The sequence below is a fragment of the Macaca mulatta genome, chromosome 3, assembly GCF_049350105.2.
Source record: "Macaca mulatta isolate MMU2019108-1 chromosome 3, T2T-MMU8v2.0, whole genome shotgun sequence".
NCBI lineage: Eukaryota > Metazoa > Chordata > Mammalia > Primates > Cercopithecidae > Macaca > Macaca mulatta.
Genome location: NC_133408.1, coordinates 180,402,580 through 180,424,850, shown reverse-complemented (window position 1 = coordinate 180,424,850; position 22,271 = coordinate 180,402,580). Strand labels below are relative to the sequence as shown.

Genomic DNA, 22,271 nt, shown 5'->3' with positions numbered 1-22,271 from the left:
AGAGTACACTCTAAGATACAAGATGGAAAGGCATGATGTAGAACAGTAGTTTTAAAGTATTTGTGGGTGGTTGTTGTTGTTGTTGTTGTTGATTTGAGTCAGGGTGTTGTCGCTCTGTCACCCAGGCTGGAGTGCAGTAGTGCAATCACGGCTCACTGCAAGTGAACTCCCAGACTCAATAATCCTCCCAACTCAGCCTTCTAAGTACCCGGGATTATAGGCACATGCCACCAGCCCAGCTGATTTTTGTATTTTTTGTAGAAACTGGGTTTCGCCATGTTGGCCATGCTGATCTTGAACTCCTGGGCTCAAGTGATCAACCAGCCTTGGCCTCCCAAAGTGCTGGGATTACAGGCGTGAGCCACCACGTCCAGCCTGTGGGTTTCTTAATGAAAAAAATATACATATATGTAAACTCGCACATGTCTGTATGTGGGTTTTTTTAGTGAAAGATATGCATATATATAAATATGAAAGAATATACATATATGTAAACTCACACATGTATGTATAAGAATATCTTCATCCCCAATATTGGAGGTGAAAAAACAATCTGTGTGCGGACACCCAAGCGTGAGGAACTGAGGACCTCAGAGGGGTTGTCCTGTCTGAACACCCGGAGGGGGGGAAGGCTGACCTTCTTTTTACAGAATATCCTTTTGAACCTTTTGGAGTTACATACCATATGCATATAGATAATATAACATATTCATGTAGATGGTAATTTCAACCTACTGCCTGCAGGGCTAGCATTTGTAACAGGTATCCTGGCACCCATTACCCCTAATCTCCCATAGTTCCTACATGCAAACGCCCCCTCCAGCCAGAGCCTACCAGCTACCCCTGGTAGGCCTGGGACATGCGCACTCTCTCTAAAGGGCCAGAGAGTAAACATTTTGGGCTGTGTGGGCCATGTGGTCTCTGTTGTAACTACCGAGAGTGGCCACTGTAGTGTGAGGCAGTCATAGACAATGTGTAAATAAATGAAAGTGGCTGTGTCTCAATCAACCTTTGTTGTTGTTGTTTTTCGTTTTTGTTTTTTGAGACAGAATCTTGCTCTGTCACCCAGCCTGGAGTGCAGTGGCGCAGTCTCGGCTCAATGCAACCTCCACCTCCCGGGTTCAAGCGATTCTCCTGCCTCAGCCTTCCAAGTAGCTGGGACTACAGGCATGCGCCACCACGCCCGGCTAACTTTTTGTATTTTTTTTTTTAGTAGAGATGGGGTTTCACCGTGTTAGCCAGGATGGTCTCAATCTCCTGACCTCGTGATCCGCCCACCTCAGCCTCCCAAAGTACTGGGATTACAGATGTGAGCCACTGTGCCCAGCCTTAATATATCCCAAAAACATCTCCCCAACTAGATTATAAATTCCTCAAGGTCAAAAGGTATATATTTTAACCTAAGTTAAAATAAATAAGTAAATAAAAATGTATATATTCTATTTCTTTGGTTTTCCCGTAAGGCCTAACAGTTCTACAATATTTAGTAGAAGAAATTAAGGAAGGCCAAGTATCAGCTGCAAAGGTCAACTTAAATCTCATTGCAAGGCTCTGTTTCCAGCCTAGGAAAAGCAGTGGTCTTCCTGTCCCTGCCCCACAGGGTCAGCATCGCTGGCAGGTGGGGCTGTCTCCACCTGAAGCCCGTCTTCTGTGCTTGATGGCCGTAAAAGGATGCTGCGTGCCACCAGGCTTCTGGAAGAGATGAGGGAACAACCTATCCTGAAGGATGGATCTTACAGACCCAGATAAATTGCTACAATACTTGCCTGTACCACTTAACTGCCATTTCTCTTCTTATATGGAAAAGGGTGTCATCAAGAATAATCCATGGCCACTGACAATTAGCAAATACTTTCTGCTTGCCTTGGAAATGTGTTGTTGGTGTTTTCATTGCAATAGGGATGTCTTCAACATTTAGGAAATCCTTCATTTCCCATGGCAGAGAAGCCTGACTTAGAATAAGAAAGCAAGCTGTCACACCTAGTCTGTCCCCTTTGGGTCCTACCTGGCTCCCCACTTCATGTGGGGAGTGAACTGCCTCACCCCTGAGGAACAATGAAAAACATCTGCCCAGGCCAAGCACAGTGGCTCACGCCTGTAATCCTAGCACTTTGGGAGGCCAAGGCTGGTGGATCACCTGAGGTCAGGAGTTCGAGACCAGCCTGGCCAATATGGTGAAACCCCATCTCTACTAAAAATACAAAAATTAGTGAGGTGTGGTGGCGGGCGCCTGTAATCCCAGCTACTCGGGAGGCAGAGGCAGGAGAATCGCTTGAACCTAGGGGGCAGAGGTTGCAGTGAGCCAAGATCACGCCACTTCACTCCAGCCTGAGTAAAAGAGTGAAACTCCGTCTCAAAAAAAACAACATCTACCCAAGGCAGCTTTGCATTCAGGGCAGAGCACTCCTGCCTGATACCAGGAAATAAAGGCTTACCAACCCTTTTCTTCCTGTCCCTGCTGGGCTGGAGAAAACCTAGAGCCTCTGCCGCCAAAGCAGCTGAGCCCAGTAAGTGAGAATGTCAACAAGAACTTAACGTCCAACTGTGTCTGTATCTGTAGCTGTAGCTGTCCTGAAGAAAGAGAATCCAGTTGTCCAGAGCATGTGTCTGATTGTCACAGATCCTTGCAAGCCCTCAGCAGGACACCGTGTCCAGGCCCATTATTCTGCTCATCCACATCTGGGTGTCGGCTGTGTGCCCTGCTCTAGGGGACAGCTGAAGACTTCACCACTTCCTCCATTAGCTCATCAAATATTCATGGAGCATCTGCCACATCTGGGCTGCATCTGGGACCTCAGAGCTTGCAGGAGCAGTCCCTCCATGCGACTTCCCCTGCAAGCTGCGGAGAGATCCTCAGCCATCTTTGGGATGTTCATTTTATTAGGCCATGGCTAGTTATTTGAGCCACTAGAATTTCCATTTGAGAGGGAAGGGCCTGTTGGATAGGCGCTCCTCAGAAAGGACCAAGCGTGCAGCTGGGGACAGATGCTGCTGCTACTGAACACAAACTGCAAACTCCTGAAAGGGACTGTTTTCTTGCTACGCATCACCCACCATTTCTTTTCTTTTCAGACAAAATCTTGCTCTGTCGCCCAGGCTGGAGTGCAGTGGCTCAATCTCGGCTCACTGCAACCTCCACCCCACCGAGTTCAAGTGATTCTCGTGCCCCACCCTCTGAGTAGCTGGGATTACAGGCACAGGTCACCATGCCGGCTAATTTTTTGTATTTTTAGTAAAGACAGGGTTTCACCACGTTGGCCAGGCTGCTTTCGAACGCCTGACTTCAAGTGATGCGCCCGCCTCAGCCTCCCAAAGTGCTGGAATTACAGGCATGAGCCACCACACCTGGCCTATACTTTTCAATATATGTTCTTTTTAAAAATAACAAACTGGGTGGCCAGGCACAGTGGCTCATGCCTGTAATCCCAGCACTTTGGGAGGCCAAGGCGGGCAGCTCACCTGAGGTCAGGAGTTTGAGATCAGCCTGGTCAACATGGTGAAACCCCATCTCTACCAAAAATGCAAAAATTAGCCAGGTGTAGCGGCACGCTCCTATATTCCCAGCTACTTGGGAGGCCGAGGCAGGAGAATCGCTTGAACCTGGGAGGCGGAGGTTTCGGTAAGCTGAGATCACGCCACTGCACTCCAGCCTGGGCGACAGAATGAGACTCCATCTCAAAACTAAATAAAAAATAATAATAGTGAAATAACAGGCTGGGTGCAGTGGTCCATGCCTGTAATCCTAGCACTTTGGGAAGCCAAGGTTGGGGGATTGCTTGAGGCCAGGCATTCAAGACCAGCCTGGTCAACACAGTAAGACCCCATCTCTACAAAAAATTTAAAAATTAGACAGGCATGGTGGTGTGTGCCTGTAGTCCTAACTACTCAGGAGGCTGACATGGGAGATTCACTTGAACCCAGGAGTCCAACGCTGCAGTGAGCTATTTTTGTGCCACAGCTCTCCAGAGTGAGAGCCTGTCTCCAAAAATAAGTAAATACATACATACATGCCTTTCTTTCTTTTTTTCTGAAAACATTGTAATTATAAAAGTTTTTCTGGTTACATGATACAGAATAAGTGTTTCAATTACTGAAAAGTTTAATGAAGAAAATAAAACTCGTCCACAATTGGGGAATTCTACTTTTCTATATGCCTCTATTTTCTAGTATTTCTGTAATAGATTTACATTTTTTATTTTTTGAGATGGAGTTTCCTTCTTGTTGCCCAGGCTGGAGGGCAGTGGCGTGAGCTCAGCTCACTGCAACCTCTGTCTCTGTTTCCCAAGTAGCTGGGACTACGGGCGTCTGCCACCGCCCAGCTAATTTTTTTTATATCTTTAGTAGAGACAAGGTTTCATCATTTTGGCCAGGCCGGTCTCGAACTCCTGACCTCAGGTGATCCACCCACCTTTGCCTCCCAAATGCTTGGATTACAGGCCCGAGCCACCTTGCCTGGCCCAGATTGGCATCTTGTGTATGTGTATTTATGTGTGTGTATTTTAAAGATCTTTTTAAAACACACATGTAACCCCAACACCCACTGCTGACACTTCGGTTTATTTCCTCTCTGATTCTCTCACACACACTGTGTGTGGTGTGCATCCATGTGTTTGTGTGCATGTAAGTATACATTTTTTAAAAAGATCTGTGATCTTGGGAGGCCGAGGCGGGCGGATCAACTGAGGTCAGGAGTTTGTAACCAGCCTGGCAAACATGGTGAAAGCTCGTCTCTACTGAAAATACAAAAATTAGTCAGGTGCAGTGGTATGCGCCTGTAATCCCAGCTACTTGGGAGGCTAAGACAGGAGAATTGCTTGAATTTGGGAGGCGGAGGTTGCAGTGAGCCGAGGTCGCACCCACTCCAGCCTGGGTGGCAGAGCGAGACTCCGTCTGAAAAAAAAAAAAAAAAGATTTATGATTATATTGTATATGTAGTTTTGATGCTTTTTTATATTGATCATGAATATTTTCCCATGTCATCAATTTCTTTTTTATTTTTATTTTTATTATTTTGAGACAGTCTCTCTCTGTTGCCAGTCTGTAGTGCAGTGGCATGATCGCGGCTCACTGCAACCTCCACCTGCCGGGTTCAAGCGATTCTCCTGCCTCAGCCTCTTGAGTAGCTAGGACTAAGGCACACGCCACCACGCCCAGCTAATTTTTGTATTTTTAGTAGAGATGGGGTTTCACCATGTTGGCCATATGGTCTTGATCTCTTGACCTTTGATCTGCCCACCGTGGCCTCCCGAAGTGCTGGAATTACAGGTATGAGCTGCCAGGCCAGGCCATGAGCCACCACACCTAGCCTAATTTATTTTTAGAAACAGTTTTTATTGCCTGCATGGTATTCCATTATCTTAATAGAATGTTATTAGTCCCCATTGTTAGAATGCCCTTGTATGCCTTTATATTTTTATTTCGTTTTATGAGACAAAGTCTCACTCTGTTGCCCAGGCTAGAGTGCAGTGGCGTGATCTCAGCTCACTGCAACCTCTGCCTCCTGGGTTCAAGCGATTCTCCTGTCTCAGCCTCCTGAGTAACCCAGGTGCCCACCACCACACCTGGCTAATTTTTGTATTTTTAGTAGAGATGGGGTTTCGCCACGTTGGTCAGGCTGGTCTCGAACTCCTAACCTCAAGTGATCCGCCTGCCTCAGCCTCCCAAAGTGCTGGGATTACAGGTGTGAGCCACTGCACCCAGCCCTTGTATGCCTTTCTCTGTATATATATTTAGGGAAGTGTCTCTTCTTTCATATAAGAATATGTATACCTACAGGCATGTATGAGCAAATATGTATGTTTGTGTGAATGACAGACAGCACAGGAGGTCTCCTAAGAGTAGGAATGATGTTGAGATGGGTGAGGGGAATGGGGATAGTTTATATCAAGGACCCCTGTAGTCTCCCATAGGCAGAGTCTCCTGAGGCAGTAAAGACAGGGGCAGTAGATGACTGGAAGGAATTGAGCCATCAGCCACCATTCACAGACAAGAAAGGTTAATGAACCTGGGCTCGAGTCCAGCTCAGGCCCCTCTGATGGGGCACACAGCTTCCTTGCCACTGTGCCCCCCAACCCGACCAGGATGTCCCCTGCCCACTCTCCTGAAATAACTGAAGAGGCTTCAGCAGGGACGTCAGACCTCAGACCATGAGGGTTCTTGTCTCTTTTCCCTTTTGAACACTACAGATCTTTTGCTGTGCCCATCGTGAGTCAGAGATCTATACAATCAGGGGTGTCTGCGAGCCTCTCAGCAGAGCTAAGCCCCTGAGGTTACTCCAGAGAGACACAATGGGATTGGGTGCCATACATGTTGGTGTAAGGTCCTCTGATCAAAAGCTAGAATCTTCTCTGGACCACAGTCTGACACATCATTCTTGGTATCCTAGAGTGACTTTCCTTTTATACTATAATTCTGGGTATAACAAACAACTGCTGGTACCCTGACATTATGAATAAAGTTCTATGGGAACACAGCCAGGCTCATTCATTTACATATTATCTACAGCTGCTTTTATACTACAAGGGCACAGTTTAGTAGTTGCAACAGAGAGGATATGGCCCACAAAGCCTTAAGTACAATCTGGTTTTTAAGAAAAGGTGTGCTGGCCAGGCCTGGTGGCTCACGCCTATAATCCCAGCACTTTGAGAGGCCACAGTGGGCGGATCACCTGAGGTCAGGAGTTCGAGACTAGCCTGGCCAACATGGCAAAATCCCGTCTCTACTAAAAATACAAGAATTAGCCAGGCGTGATGGTACTCACCTGTAATCCAGCTACTTGGGCGACTGAGGCAGGAGAATCACTTGAAACTGGGATGTGGAGGTTGCAGTTAGCCGAGATTGCACCGCTGCACTCCAGCCTGGGCAACAGAGTGAGACTCCATCTCAAAGGAAAAAAAAAAAAAAAGTTTTCTGATCCCTAAGTCCAAGATTCATATCCTCACTTTCAAAGGCCTTCAGTAGACAGTTAGATGTCTTCATTGCTGTATCATCCCTTCCATCTGTTTCACTGCACTTACTCTAAACCTTGAAGACTCTTTTGATCTAATTTACTCTCCCTCCCACTGTTCTCAGATTGTGCTGTGTCATTGCTAATACTCTCCACCACAGCTAAGTCTTCCCATTCTAGCAAATAAATATCTACTGAAATCCCACCCCATCACGAAAGCTCCCTGAACATTTGGTGGCTTATTTGGGGTGCCGCGGGACACATCAGGATCCCCGTTCTCCAGCAGGGTGACCACTCAGAGATGCAGCCCACACATTCTTCAGAAAGCTGTGTGCTGTGTTTCCATTCCTTCTCTGGTTTCTTTCTCCTCTGACCTTTTCACAGGTCAGATCTTTGAATGAACACCATCACAGTCTACATCTCTAACAAAAGCAGATACCTGCGTTTTCCCAACAATTTGATAGGAGATTCTAGTGCAATGATAGGATCATTTCCTTGGATTTTACTGTAGATGGAATTTGTAGCCTCAAAGAAGGTTTGCCCCGCTTCCTTCTTTTTGTGCTGGTAGGATTGAGATGCTCATGGTGCCTAATCCAGTCAGCTCTTCCTCTGCTGAAAGTTGATGGTACTACGCAATTTATTGCTCCTTGGAGACCTGTGATAAAACATTGGAGCTGGCCACTTAGGAAACTAGGAGTCTTTATTTTTGGAAATCTTTACAAAGAAAAGATTCTGAAGTTATTGCTACTTACTATTTGGAACTAAACAAATAGTGAATGGAGAAATCAATGTAGCAAAATATGCCTGTTCTATGTGAGTTTAAGACAGGATAAATGTGGCCTCATAAGTTGGTAAAGAAAAGCTCATTCATTAAATAGAATAGGAATAAGTTATTTTGGGGAAAAAAATGATTTAGATGAACATATCACAAAATAAATTACTGATGGAATAATAAATAAAATACGTTTGAAACAAACCAAGAAAATCCGGAAGAAAATGGAATTGAATATTTATTAAACCTCTAAAAGGAGATAGTTTTTTAGGCAAAGAAAGAGGAGATTAAATGAATTACAAAAGAAAAGATTAACACATTTTCATATAAAAAGTTATAACTAAAATAAAACTACAAATAAACCACATGGGAAAAGCACACTTACAGCAAACCTGACAAATAGTTAATATCTGTTCTATGTAGAGCTCATTGAAAATAGTAAAAACGTTAGAATCCTAAAAGATAAACAAAGAACATAAAAAATACACTAAAGAAAAATACACTTGGTGTATTGAAGTATGAAAAAATGTCAATGTTGTAAAAAAAATTATATATGTATATCTCTGAAAGAACCTTCCATATCAGTACATTAAGGTTTTTGGTTTTTTTTTTTTTGAGACGGAGTCTTGCTCTGTTGTCTAGGCTGGGGTGCAGTGGCATGATCTCAGCTCACTGCAACCTCTTCCTCCTGGCTTCAAGCAATTCTCCTGTCTCAGCCTCCCGAGTAGCTGAGAGTAGAGGTGCACACCACCATGCCAGGCTAATTTTTGCGTTTTTGGTAGAGACGGGAGTTTCACCATATTGGTCAGGCTGGTCTCGAACTCCTGACCTCAGGTGATCCACCCACCTTGGCCTCCCAAAGTACTGGCATTACAGGTGTGAGCCACCATGCCCAACAAGTACATTAAGATTTTTTAAATAATTGCATAGTATTCCGCTATGTGGGTTTATCATAATTTGTTTGACCAGCCTCTATTGATGGATATCTAGGTTATTTCCAGTATTTTGTGATTACAAACCATGTCGCAATGTACAGTATCCTTTGCACAATATGTTTCCTTGTAAAAAATAACATTGCACAAATAAGAGTATATCAGCAGATAAATTCCTAGCAGTGGAATTGCGGGGTCTGAAGCTATATGCATCATAATTTTGTTAGCTCATGTAGACTGCCCTCCGTAGCCCTGTGCCAAGTGATACTCCCGCCAAGCCTGTATGACAGTGTGGGAGCGACTTTTCTCTCTCACTTTCACCAACAGAGTGAGCTATCAAATTTTCTTATCTCTGAGCAAAAAAATGTTTCTTTAATGGAGTTTTAATTTTCCTTTCTTTTGGGAGTGAAACTAAGAATCTTGTTTGTTTGTTTTTTTTTGTTTTTTTTTTTTTTTTTTGAGACGGAGTCTTGCTCTGTTGCCCAGGCTGGAGTGCAGTGGTGCGATCTCGGCTCACTGAAAGCTCTGCCTCCCGGGTTCACGCCATTCTCCTGCCTCAGCCTCCCGAGTAGCTGGGACTACAGGCGTCTGCCATCACACCGGCTAATTTTTTTTTTTTTTTTGTATTTTTAGTAGAGACGGGGTTTCACCATGTTAGCCAGGATGGTCTCAATCTCCTGACCTCGTGAACTGCCTGCCTTGGCCTTCCAAAGTGCTGGGATTATAGGCATGAGCCACCATGCCCGGCCACTAAGAATATTTTTATGTATCTAAGAATCATTGTGTTTCTTTTTCTCTAAATTTTCCATTATTGCCTGTTTTTCTTTTGAGTTGTTAGTCTTTTTCTCATTAATTTGTAGTGTATTTTGGGAAAATGAGTTAATTCTGTGGGTTATTTTCTATGGGTTCTAAATTTTTTTAGCAAGTGTTTTGTTTGCCTTTTGACTTTGTTTTTTGTTTTGTTTTGAGACAGTCTCACTCCATCACCCAGGCTGGAGTGCAGTGGTGTGATCTCAGCTCACTGCAACCTCCACCTCCCAGGTTCAGGTGATTCTCCTGCCTCAGCCTCCCAAGTAGCTGGGATTACAGGTGTGGGCCACCACACCCAGCTAAATTTGTATGTTTAGTAGAGACAGGGTTTCACCATGTTGGCCAGGCTGGTCTCAAACTCCTGACCTCAAGTGATCCTCCTCGGCCTCCCAAAGTGCTGGGATTATGGTGTGAAGCAACCGCACCTGGCCAGCCTTTTGACTTTGAAGAGGCCTGTTTTAGAAATAAGATATTGAGGCCCAAAGAAACACAATTCCGGCCGGGTGTGGTGGCTCATGCCTGTAATCCCAGCACTTTGGGAGGCCAAGGCGAGAAGATCACGAGGTCAGCAGATCAAGACCATCCTGGCAAATATGGTGAAACCCCGTCTCAACCAAAAATGCAAAAAATTAGCCAGGTGCTGTGGCGGGCGCCTGTAGTCCTAGCTACAGGAGGCTGAGGCAGGAGAATGGCGTGAACCCGGGAGGCGGAGCTTGCAGTGAGCCGAGATCGCGCCACTGCACTCCAGCCTGGGCTACAGAGCGAGACTCCGTCCGTCTCTCAAAAAAAAAAAAAAAAAAGAAAAGAAAAGAAAAAAAAACACAATCCCTTGTATAAAAGGCACTCAGCAATCCTGCAGCAAGGCCAAAGTGAGGCTTAGGCCCTGTAACTCCCAGTCCTTGTGTCTTGGGTTGTCAGAAGGCCTCAGCTGTAACGTCTAGGGATTGAGGCAGGTGACCTTGCACTTGTCCAAGAAGAGAAATGGCTCACACATGTCATCCTAGCACTTTGGGAGGCTGAGGCGGGCGGATTGCCTGAGCTTAGGAGTTCGAGACCAGTCTGGGCAACACAGTGAAACCCTGTCTCTGCTAAAATACAAAAAATTAGCCCGGCGTGGCGGCGTGTGCTTGTAGTCCCAGCTACTCGAGAGGCTCAAGGGGGAGAATTGCTTGAACCTGGGAAGTGGAGGTTGCCGTGAGCTGAGATCGCGCCACTGCACTCCAGCCCAGGTGACAGAGTAAGATTCCTTCTCAAAAAAAAGAGAAACTGGATTAGATTTACATCACTCATCACACATTTTTGGTAACTGGATGATACGTGTTCATTGAACACTTACTGGCATAACCAAACTCCACCTACCTTGGGAAGGTGTAGAGGAACTAGACCAGTTCCTCTTCTCAATTTCATTGTCTTGTCCCTGGCACCACCAGTTATCCACTGGTTAGTCTCGTTTGAATTCATTTACTCTTCTTTTCTCCTTTTCCCTCATAGCAGTCATTGTCCAAACCTGCTTTTTTCCGACAAAATTCAGAGAGGAGGAACTTCAAACTGCTGGACACTAGGAAGCTGAGTCGGGATGGAACTGGGTCCCCTTCCAAAATCAGCCCCCCCTCCACTCCCAGCAGCCCTGACGACACTTTCTTTAACCTTGGAGACCCACAGAACGGCAGGAAGAAGAGAAAGATACCTAAGGTAATGGTGGCAACAAGCTTCATGCTCAGATGTGCATGACCCTTTCTCTGTGAAAGAAGACTGCAGAGGGGTCTGGGTGGGGGATACATCACTGGCCCCTCTCCCACCTGTGTTGCTGCAGGCCAGGGGGACACAGTGAAGCCAGCAGGCTGGAATATCTGGACCTTCATCCTGATCATTTTTGTGGTCCTGTGGTCTTCCTCTTAGCCACTCTTCTCCCAATCTCAGCTGCTTGTCTGATCCCAGACAAGGTTTTAATGCCCATCCTCAAAAAGCCACAGCTCCTTCCTTCATCGCCACAAAAAAACAGAACTCCATCCATCATGCTCTGACCTGAGACTTGGTCTACACCCGCTGCAGAGGCAGGTCCCAGTCTGTGTTCTGAGACAGCCCTTGTCAACAATCCTCTTGTGGCTCTTTGCAGCCAAAAAGGTAAAATATTCCCAGGGGCTTGGATATATACATCTTTATGCATCTGTTGTTGGTTACATTTCCTTTTGCTCAGTTTCAGTGCTGCAGTTTGGTCTCTCTTCATTGACCAGTTTGGTACTGTAGGGTAGGCAAAATTTCTCCTCTACCCTCTTAGGGTCTCCAGCTGAGCCTTAGATTTAAACTGACGTAAGACAATTAACAGGAAAAATGCATACTCATTTTATTTACAAGTACGTGGGAGCCCTCAAAAGAAAAATGTAAGACCCAAAGAAGTGACTGGGTCTATGTGTTTATATACTAGGCTGAACAAAGAGCGGCAATTGTGGAAAAGTAACCAGGAAGATAGGGGTTAAACAAGATTTGTTTGATTAGATTTATCTTGGCCTCAGCTCGCCATCGCTGGTGATAATGTTTCTTTCCTCCCGTTATAAGGAGGGCCTCTTTTATGTGGAGTTTCATCTCCTGTTTTAAGAAGAAAAGGGAAGGTCAGAGCGACATTCGTGCACCTTCTGTTTTTCAAGTGTCTTTAGTTAAAAATAATCAATATGCCAAAGTGGCATATTTTGGGGAGCTATGTCCTGAACTCGTTCAAGATCAACTTTTTTTTTTTTTTTTAGATGGAGTCTCACTCTGTTGCCCAAGCTGGAGTACAGTGGTGTGATCTCGGCTTACTGCAACCTCCACCTCCCAGGTTCCAGCCATTCTCCTGCCTCAGCCTCCTGAGTAGCTGGGACTACAGCCACCATGCCCAGCTAATTTTTGTATTATTAGTAGAGATGGAGTTTCACCATATTGACGAGGCTGGTCTCGAACTCCTGACGGTGTGATCCGCCCGCCTCAGCCTCCCAAAGTGCTGGGATTACAGGCGTGAGCCACCGTGCCCAGCCAAGATCAGCTTCTTACAGGAACCTGTAGAGCAGGGATTCTTAATTTCAGAGTTCATGGATGGGCTTTAGGGGGTCATGAAATCCATAAAAATGTAAAACTTTATGCAGATAAGTTTCCATGTGGGACATTGTCCGTAGCTTTCATGGGATTTCTCTGAGTAACTCATCGACCTGAAAGAAAGTCAAGGGAGGCCGGATGCAGTGGCTTACACCTGTAATCCCAGCAGTTTGGGAGGCCAAGATAGGAGGACCACTTGAGCCCAGGCATTCAAGACCAGCCTAGACAACATGGTGGAACCCCATCTCTACAAAAAATTTTACAAGTAGCCAGGCATGGTGGTGTGCACTTATAGTCCTAGCTACTTGCGAGGCTGAGTTGAGAGAGAATCACTTGAGCCCAGGAGTTAGAGGCTGCAGTGAGCTATGATCGTGCCACTGCACTCCAGCCTAGGTGACAGAGAGAGATGCTGCCTCTAAAAAAAAAGAGAGAGAGAGAAAGAGAAAGAGATGGTTCTGCTGAAGTCCACCTAGGGATATTGCCTTTAAGTAGTGGTGCCTGTTGAGTGACTCACTTTGGCAGCACTAGGAGAGGTTATGAAAGGACCTGGCAAGTCTGAGGACAGCTAAGAACTTTCATCCTAGAACCGAGAAAGTTAGAGTGTTGGAGGTATCTCACATAAGTGGAATCACACAGTATCGTCCTTTTGTGAATGACATTTCACTTCGCTTAGTGTCTTTAAGGTTTAAGCATGTGTCAGCATTTTCTTCTTTTTTAAGACTAAATGGGCCGGGCGCGGTGGCTCACGCCTGTAATTCCAGCACTTTTGGGAGGCCGAGGTGGACGAATCACAAGGTCAGGAAATCGAGACCATCCTGGCTAACACGGTGAAACGCCGTCTCTACTAAAAATACGAAAAAATTAGCCGGGCATGGCGGCGTGTGCCTGTAGTCCCAGCTGCTGGGGAGGCTAAGGCTGGAGAATGGTGTGAACCCGGGAGGCGGAGCTTGCAGTGAGCCAAGATCACATTACTGCACTCCAGCCTGGGAGACAGAGCAAGACTCCGTCTCAAAAAAAAAAAAAAAAGACTAAATGATATTCCATCATATGTATATACCACATTTTGTATATCCATCTATCTGTCCATGGACACTTGGCTGTTAGAAATTTGGAGTGTTTCAACAGAAGTGAAACACTCCAACCCCTTCATTTTTCCAATGAGGACATTTGACCCCACAGAGGTCAACTAAATGGCCCTGAGACACCCAACCAGCCAGAGGCAAAGAGGGCCAGACAATTTCTAAATATCGAAAATAAGAATTAAAATATTCAAGCCAACACAGTGGCTCATGCCTGTAATCCCAGCACTTTGGGAGGCTGAGGTGGGCGGATCACTTGAGGTCAGAAGTTCGAGACTAGCCTGGCCAACATGGTGAAACCCTGTCTCTACTAAAAATACAAAAAAAAAAAAAAAATCAGCTGGGCGTGGTGGCACACACCTATAATCCCAGCTTCTCGGGAGGCTGAGGCATGAGAATCACTTGAAACCGGGAGTTGGAGGTTGCAGTGAGCCAAGATCACGCCACTGCACTCCAGCCTGCGTGACAAAGCAAGACTTTGTCTTAAAATAAATAGATAAATAAAATATTCATAGAACATGGAAATTGGTTACTATCCTATATTTTTGTTTACTGACATACAGATAACAGTGTTATCTAACATTTAACATACAGCTACGAGATAATAAGATTAATTTTGTAAGCACACAGAACAACTAATTTTAGAGTTCCTCCACGTGTGGGATTCTAAATCACATGTGGCATGAATGTGTGCTCTTTGATAGCAAGCCCCGGGGGACCCAGCAAAGCAAAATATATAAATTCGCACTCACCAGCTTCTCACGCAAGAAAGGGGAAAACAAATATGTAGGAAACACCAAACTCTTTTGGTCTGAAACATGAAAAACATTTTCCATGGAAGCAGGTCTCCTTTCAAATGCATCAGATAACTAGGCCGGCCTGGGAGGTGAGGAGGGGCAGGGCACAGGGCGTCTGGCAGTGGTGATGGGGGAGACCATTTAGGCTGAGTGGCCTGCTTGGAGGCTTGGAATGTGTCCCACACCAGGGTATCCGTGTGCACTTGCACACTGCATGTGTGTGTCCTGTGAACACATGGAGGGTGCATGACGTCTGGGGTGCGTGTCCCTCTACAGATGGGGCTGCTCGCGCGGGTGCATGGTGCCGCTCCCCGAAGTCCCAAGCTAGGGCTCAGGAGCTGTTCTAATCGCGGTTCCCACCCCACTCAGGGCTGCTCTGACATTCTTTGGAATGGTTCCCACGAAGGGAGCCCTTGCCTGGGAACCTTTTTTTTTTTTCCTGTCTCTTCCTTTTCTTGTTTTGTTTTGGGAGGAAAAGCTCCTTCCCAAGCTGCAGTGACATCGAAGCCTCAGAGGGAAAGCAGTCACCGCACTGTGAGCAATGGGCTGTCCCCCCATCCAGACAACAGACACCCACAGGGCAGTGGGGCTGGCAGCCTCCTTTAGTTTCCTTGACAGTCACGTTCCTGTGTGGTAGGAAAAAAAATGACTGGGCTGGGTGTGGTGGCTCACGCCTGTAATCCCAGCACTTTGGGAGGCTGAGGTGGGTGGATCACCTGAGGTCAGGAGTTCAAGACCAGCCTGGCCAACGTGGCAAAACCCCATCTCTACTAAAAATACAAAAATTAGCTGGGCATAGTGGTGGGTACTTATCATCCCAGCTACTCAGGAGGCTGAAGCAGGAGAATCTCCTGAACCCAGAAGTTAGAGACTGCAGTGAGCTGAGATCGGCGCCATTGCACCCCAGTCTGGTCAACAAGAGTGAAACTGTCTCAAAAAAAAAAAAAAAGATTGAAAGACACCCACAAGCCCATAGGAAGTTTCTCCCGCTCCCCCTGGCCCTGGCCCTCCATCGTCGTAGGAGAGGGGCAGTGAGGGAAGCCCAGCCGCCACAGAGAGCTGCTGCTAACACTGGCTGTTCTTCTCCTGGTGTCTGGCAGCTGGTGTTGCGAATCAACGCCATTTATGAGGTCCGGAGAGGAAAGAAACGGGTGAAGAGGCTGTCCCAGTCAATGGAGAGCAACTCAGGAAAAGGTAGAACCCCCACCACCAGCCCTCTCCCGCAAGAATCGGAAAAGAGATTCTTTCCAGAAGTGGCTTCCTGTTTTTTCTGGTTGGCTCACCAAGGAGGAGAACAAGCTGATGCTTTGTAAATGTCCTGCACTGTCTTTGGGACAAAGGGAGCTCAGCCTGGGCGACATGTCCCCTGCCTCCCCATCCTTGTCCTCATCCTTGTCCTCGCCCACCACCAAGTCAGCCCAGCACTACAGGCCCTGGCGTGACTGTGGGAACAACCTTCCTTGCTTAACCTCCACAAAAGGGACCAGGACCTTCTGCTGTATTATCTGATATAGGTACCATCTAGTACCATCTGAACTAGAACCAAATTAATTTGGCAGTACATTGAGTTGGACGAGATGTGGTTTGTGCAATACATTGAGAGACAGCAAGAGGCTGGGCACAGTGGCTCAAGCCTGTAATCCCAGCACTTTGGGAGGCTGAGACAGGCGGATCACCTGAGGTCAGAAGTTCGAGACCAGCCTGGCCAACATGGCGAAACCTGTCTCTACTAAAAAATAGAAAAATTAGCGAGGCATGGTGGCGTACACCTGTAATCCCAGCTACTCAGGAGGCTGAGGCGGGAGAATCACTGGAACCTGGAAGGTGGAGGTTGCAGTGAGCCAAGATTGCGCCACTGCACTCCAACCTGGGTGACAGAGTGAGACTCCGCCTCAAAAAAAAAAAAAAAAGACAACAGAACACCCCCTCTGAATTAGAATGTTTGATCTGTGCTGCCACACAGAAAGTTTCCTACATGAGAAGAACTCACATTTGCAACTTTCTTCCTTGTTCTTTTCTTCTAGTGACAGATGAGAACAGTGAGTCTGACAGTGACACAGAGGAGAAGCTGAAAGGTGAGGAGAGCTGCTATTGTGCAGGATGCAGGCAGGTGACTTGGAAGCTACAAAGGTGGCCCCTCCTCCTTAGTATGAGGGACAGAAGCGTCCTGCCCGAGCTTGCTTGGCAAAATGTGAACATCTCGGGAGACAGTGGGGCCGCAGGGTGCTCCAGGGCCGGTCCGTCATGGGCATGATCAAAATGGCACTACAGTTGCTGAGAGCCAGGAAGGCTACAGTAACGGCAGCGACCTCTGCTCCCATGCCTCTCCTTATGTCCTGATGTTTTCCATGCTTCAAGGATTGACACTGCGGCCCTAAGGCTTCAGAGACCTGGAGCTTCTGCCCACTTCTGCTCAAATTACTGTGTGATCTGGAGGAAATCACTTAAGATCCAGGGCCTCTAGTTCCTCGTCTGTCTGATGAAGTTGTTGAAATAATTGGTCCCTGTGGGTCTAAAATTAGATAGTCTGGGCCTAGGCTTTAGTGAGTTTTCTGCAATTTTTCAGACCCCAGGGAGAAGCCAAAGAGAGCAAGTCCAGAGGCCAGGCGCGATGGCTCATGCCTGTAATCACAGCACTTTGGGAGGCCGAGGCGGGTGGATCACAAGGTCGGGGGTTCGAGACCAGCATGGCCAACATAGTGAAACCTTGTCACTACTAAAAATACAAAAAATTAGCCAGGCGTGGTGGCAGGTGCCTGTAATCTCAGATACTCGGGAGACTGAGGGAGGAGAATCGCTTGAACCCGGGAGGCAGAGGTTGCAGTGAGCCAAGATTGAGCCATTGCACTTCAGCCTGGGCAACAGAGCGAGACTCCATCTAAAAAAGAAAAAGAAAAAGAAGAAAACAGCAAGTCCAGGTTGCTGAACGAGGTGACAGGGACCCGTCCACTCAGTGACCCTGCTGCATTCGCCTCAGACACCCAGCTGCTCGCAGACTCACCTCTAGAATGAAGCAAGGCCATTTCATTGCAGAGTCAGTGACAGAAGAGGAGGTGGACAGGAGTTCCTGAGTTAGTGGGATCTCTGCCAGTTGAGTCACAAGGGATGTTTATAAAGCTCCCAGCTCCAAAAGCCCTCTAGTCTGGATTCTGTCACATCACACAAACCAAAAGACGAGGGAAATGGGTGAGGGGAGGAGTCACTGTCCCTACCTCATCAGACTGATGAAGGCAAGGACTTCTTCAGCCTCTGCCCAGAGTCCAGACAGCAAAACCATGGCAGAGTAGAGCCACGAGTCCAGGCTCCTGCACCCTGATTGATTTGGTAGCCAACTGAGTGTTGCTTCTCCCAGAACTTTGGCAGAGATCCCAAGTAAAGAGCTTCCTACTAATTTGTTAGACACAGAAGCACTTTGGGGATTAGAAAAAAGTACTTGAGCTGAGAATTACATAACCTATTGCAGCTCAGTACAGTTCCACATGGGCTTATGGTCATTTCAGGCTCTTTGCACTCTCTCTCTCTCTCTCTCCCCCCCTCTTCCTCACCCAGCTCACAGCCAGCGCCTGGTCAACGTGAAGTCCCGCCTGAAGCAGGCGCCTCGGTACCCATCACTTGCCCGGGAGCTCATCGAGTACCAGGAGAGGCAGCTCTTCGAGTATTTTGTGGTTGTGTCTTTGCACAAGAAGCAGGCTGGGGCTGCCTACGTACCAGAACTCACCCAACAGTTCCCTCTGAAGGTACAGGGTGGCCAGGTCCCTGTGGCCTGCCAGGGTTCTAACCATCACCTTGTTGGGACTCGTGAATTCAGGGAGGTGTGGGAGTCTGAGGACCACCTAGCATCTAGAATCTTGAAAATGGATCCTAATTAGGGTATATCAGATGGAAAAAAAAAATGCTGCTGCTAGAGAATTTGGGAGGTCCCAGAAAGGAGAGATTCAGGGACTCAAAAAGTATGGCCCGACAAATACAAAAATTAGCCAGGCATGGTGGTACAGCCTGTAGTCCCAGCTACTCAGGCTGAGACAGGAGAATCACTTGAACCCGGGAGGTGGAGGTTGCAGTGAGCCGAGATCATGCCACTGCACTCCAGCCTGGGCAACAGAGCAAAACTCTGTCTCAAAAAAAAAAAAAAAAAAGGATGGCCAGAAATGCTTTCTCACTTCCTGTGGTTCCTGTGGTGACCATGCCATCCTCTTTGCTCTTTCCTTCCATCTCTTTATCCAGACAGCCGCATCTCTTCCTAACCTAGCCTAGAAGTCTCCTTCCCCTGAAGCCCCCAGTCTCCCTAAGCAGCATCATGCTTGTGTCTGTGCTAAATGTCTGCTTTGCTTGTGTGCTGTGCATCTCTGTGTGTGTCCCTTCCTTTTGTTACAGGAAGGGAATCTCAATCCAGACCTCTAGAGAGGGTTCTTGGATCTCGCACAAGAAAGAATTCAGGGCGAGTTCAGCAGAGTAAAGTGAAAGCAAATTTATTAAGAAAGTAAAGGAGGCCAGGTGCGGTGACTCACGCCTGTAATCCCAGTACTTTGGGAGGCCGAGGCAGGCGGATCACTTGAGGTCAGGAGTTGGAGACCAGCCTGGCCAACATGGCGAAACCCCGTCTCTACTAAAAATACGAAAATTAGCTGGGTGTGGTGGCATGCACCTGTAATCCCAGCTACTCAGGAGGCTGAGGCTGGAGAGTCGCTTGAACCTAAGAGGCAGAGCTTGCAGTGACCTGAGATTGCAAAAAGTAAAGGAACGAAAGAATGGCTACTCCATAGGCAGAGTAGCCCTGAGGGCTGCTGGTTGCCCAATTTTGTGGCTATTTCTTGATTATCTGCTAAACATGGGGTGGATTATTCATGCCTCCCCTTTTTAGATCATATAGGGTAATTTCCTGACATTGTCATGGCATTCGTAAACTGTCATGGCGCTGGTGGGAGTGTAGCAGTGAGGACGACCAGAGGTCATTCTCATTACCATCTTGGTTTTGGTGGGTTTTGGCTGACTTCTTTACAGCAACCTGTTTTATCAGCAAGATCTTTATGACCTGTATTTTGTGCCGACCTCCTATCTCATCCTGTGACTTAGAATGCTTTAACCATCTGGGAATGCAGCCCAGTAGGTTTCGGCCTCATTTTACCCAGTCCCTACTCAAAATGGAGTCACTGTGGTTCACACACCTCTGACACTTTTACGTCATGGACCATGGTCGTGTGGATTCAGCTTTACTGTATGTTAAATCATGGCACCTAAAATAAAATAAATAAAATAGCACTTAATATAGCCTGAGGCAACATGGCCAATAATTTATAAATTATTCTTAGGCTTTGACATCAGTATTAAAGAGCTTCCACCATATTCTAATTCAGTTCAACCAGAATTTACTAAGAATATATTACATTCAAGCAATTTTCTGCTTGGCCTTAGGGGATTACAGTGATGAACAAAATGTGTCTCCTGTCCTCAAGGAATTTAAACTCTGCCAGGAGGACATAAAATAACCATCTCCCCCCATCCCCGGAAAAGCATGCAGAGATTCACCAGGTAGAATCTGATGGTCTCTGGACAGACTTATGCCTCAGGGAGGGCAGAAGGGAGGGAGCTTCTGTCCTTGCCCACTCAGGGCCTCCCTTTGCCACCACGACCCAGGCATAACCCCAGCATCTACCAAGGCCCAGATCCCGCTGTCCCCAGGCCTCCCCTCCTTTCCCAGGCTAGCCTTCCTTCCATCCTGCCCACTGTGTTCCAACACCACAATCAAGTCCTATTTTTGGAGTTCAGGATAGCAATTATGTAAATTGAAGTAAACCATAGGCACTGGCCTTCCAAAGGTGACACTCACCTTCCTCTAGTTGTCACACCTCTAAGGAATGAGCCCCTGACACCCCACAACCACGGGTATGCCCAGATTTGTTTTTCGGCAGGGGCTGCCCATGGATAAGAGAGGCTGCTGGGTGTGCTCACACTGACTCAACAGAGATCACCGAGGCATGAAGGGTTGTCCTGCTATCCTGTTCATTGCCTTGGGGCCTAACACAACGCTGTTCACATGGCAATGCTTAATCAGTGTTGTAGGAATCAAGGCTGCATTAATTCATGGGTTAGTTAATGACTCACCATAATGATCAAATGATTATTGTTTCCAGCCTGGAGTCACCCACATTAAATTTTTTTTCTAAAGTAAAGTTGCACAGTCACTGTTTAAAAAGAAACTGATCCAGAAATGTATTGGGAAAGAAATCACTGGTAATCACACCACACAGAGACCATCACTGTTAACATTTTCTTTTTCTTCCAGTCTTTTCTAATGGTGTAATTTTCTTACAAAAGTGGAATCATACACTGCAGAATTTTTGTATCATGCTGCATGTACTCTTTTGTAAACCTCTCATTATTTATAAGCATATTTAATAAAAATTCTAAAACATCATTTTTCAAGTTATATGATGCTCCATTATGTGAGTATTCCCCAGCCTATTTATCTATGTAACCAGTCCCCTTCTGTTGGAAATGTGTCTGGCTACCAGTGTTTGTGTGTGTGTGTGTGTGTGTGTGTGTGTGTATTTTGTTTGTTTGTTTTGTTTTGTTTCTTGAGACAGTCTCATTCTATTGCCTGGGCTAGAGTGCAGTGGTGCAATCTTGGCTCACTGCAACATCCACCTCCCAGGTACAAGCAGTTCTCCTAATCAGCCTCCCGAGTAGCTGGGATTACAGGCATGTATCACCACGCCCAACTAATTTTTGTATTTTTAGTAGAGATGGGGTTTCACCATAATGGCCAGGCTGGTCTCAAACTCTTTTTTTTTTTTTTTTTTTTTGAGACGGAGTCTCGCTCTGTCGCCCAAGCTGGAGTGCAGTGGCCGGATCTCAGCTCACTGCAGCTCCGCCTTCCAGGTTCCCGCCATTCTCCTGCCTCAGCCTCCCGAGTAGCTGGGACTACAGGCGCCCGCCACCTCGCCCGGCTAGTTTTTTGTATTTTTTAGTAGAGATGGGGTTTCACCGTGTTAGCCAGGATGGTCTCGATCTCCTGACCTCGTGATCCACCCATCTCGGCCTCCCAAAGTGCTGGGATTACAGGCTTGAGCCACCGCGCCCGGCCAGTCTCAAACTCTTGACCTCAAATGATCCGCCCACCTCAGCCTCCCAAAGTCCTGTGATTACAGGCATGAGCCACCACGCCCAGCCTGTGTGTGTATTTTTGAGACAGGATCTCACTCTTGCTCTTGTTATCCAGGATGGCATGGAGTGGCACGATCACAGCTCACTGCAGCCTCAACCTCCTGGGCTCAAGTGATCCTTCCCGCCTCATCTTCCCAAGTAACTGGAACTACAGGCACATGCAACCATGCCCAGCTTATTTATTTATTTATTTAGTTTTATTTATTTATTTTTTTTGAGACAGAGTCTTGCTTGTCACCCAGGCTGGAGTGCAGTGGCGTGATCTCAGCTCACTGCAAGCTCCACCTCCCGGGTTCATGCCATTCTCCTGCCTCAGCCTCCCAAGTAGCCGGGACTACAGATGCCCATCACTATGCCCAGCTAATTTTTTGTATTTTTGGTAGAGACAGGGTTTCACCGTGTTAGCCAGGATGGTCTCGATCTCCTGACCTCATGATCCGCCCACCTCAGCCTCCTAAAGTGCTGGGATTACAGGTGTGAGCCTGTAGTCTCTTTTGTAGAGACAGGTCTTCTTCTGTTGCCCAGGCTGGCCTCGAACTCCTGGACTCAAGTGATCTGCCTACCTCGGCCTCCCAAAGTGCTGGGATCCACTCTGCCTGTTTTTTCTGTTTTTTTTTTTTTTTTTAATGCAATGGTGATCATCCTTGTACATGCCTTTTTACATGTCAGGCATTATCTCCTTGCCTTTGCTCACTTGCTCCC

General features: G+C 46.8%; 1 protein-coding gene across 9 annotated transcripts in view; it reads left to right on the top strand.

Annotated features, from left to right (window-relative positions):
• DENND2A (DENN domain containing 2A) overlaps positions 1-22,271 on the top strand; it is a 125,781-nt gene that overhangs the window by 54,153 nt on the left and 49,357 nt on the right. For 5 of the 9 annotated variants that reach the window (XR_013415646.1, XM_015135056.3, XM_015135055.3 and 2 more), the window contains 4 exons: positions 10,952-11,152; positions 15,506-15,599; positions 16,430-16,480; positions 17,955-18,142. Coding sequence is in view for 8 of the 9 variants with exons in the window: in XM_015135056.3 (XP_014990542.3) it covers positions 10,952-11,152; positions 15,506-15,599; positions 16,430-16,480; positions 17,955-18,142 (534 nt within the window). In the remaining variant the exon portion in view is untranslated. The remainder of the gene's footprint in view (positions 1-10,951; positions 11,153-15,505; positions 15,600-16,429; positions 16,481-17,954; positions 18,143-22,271) is intronic. The other 4 variants (XM_077997553.1, XM_077997554.1, XM_015135057.3 and 1 more) reach the window with 2 other exon arrangements.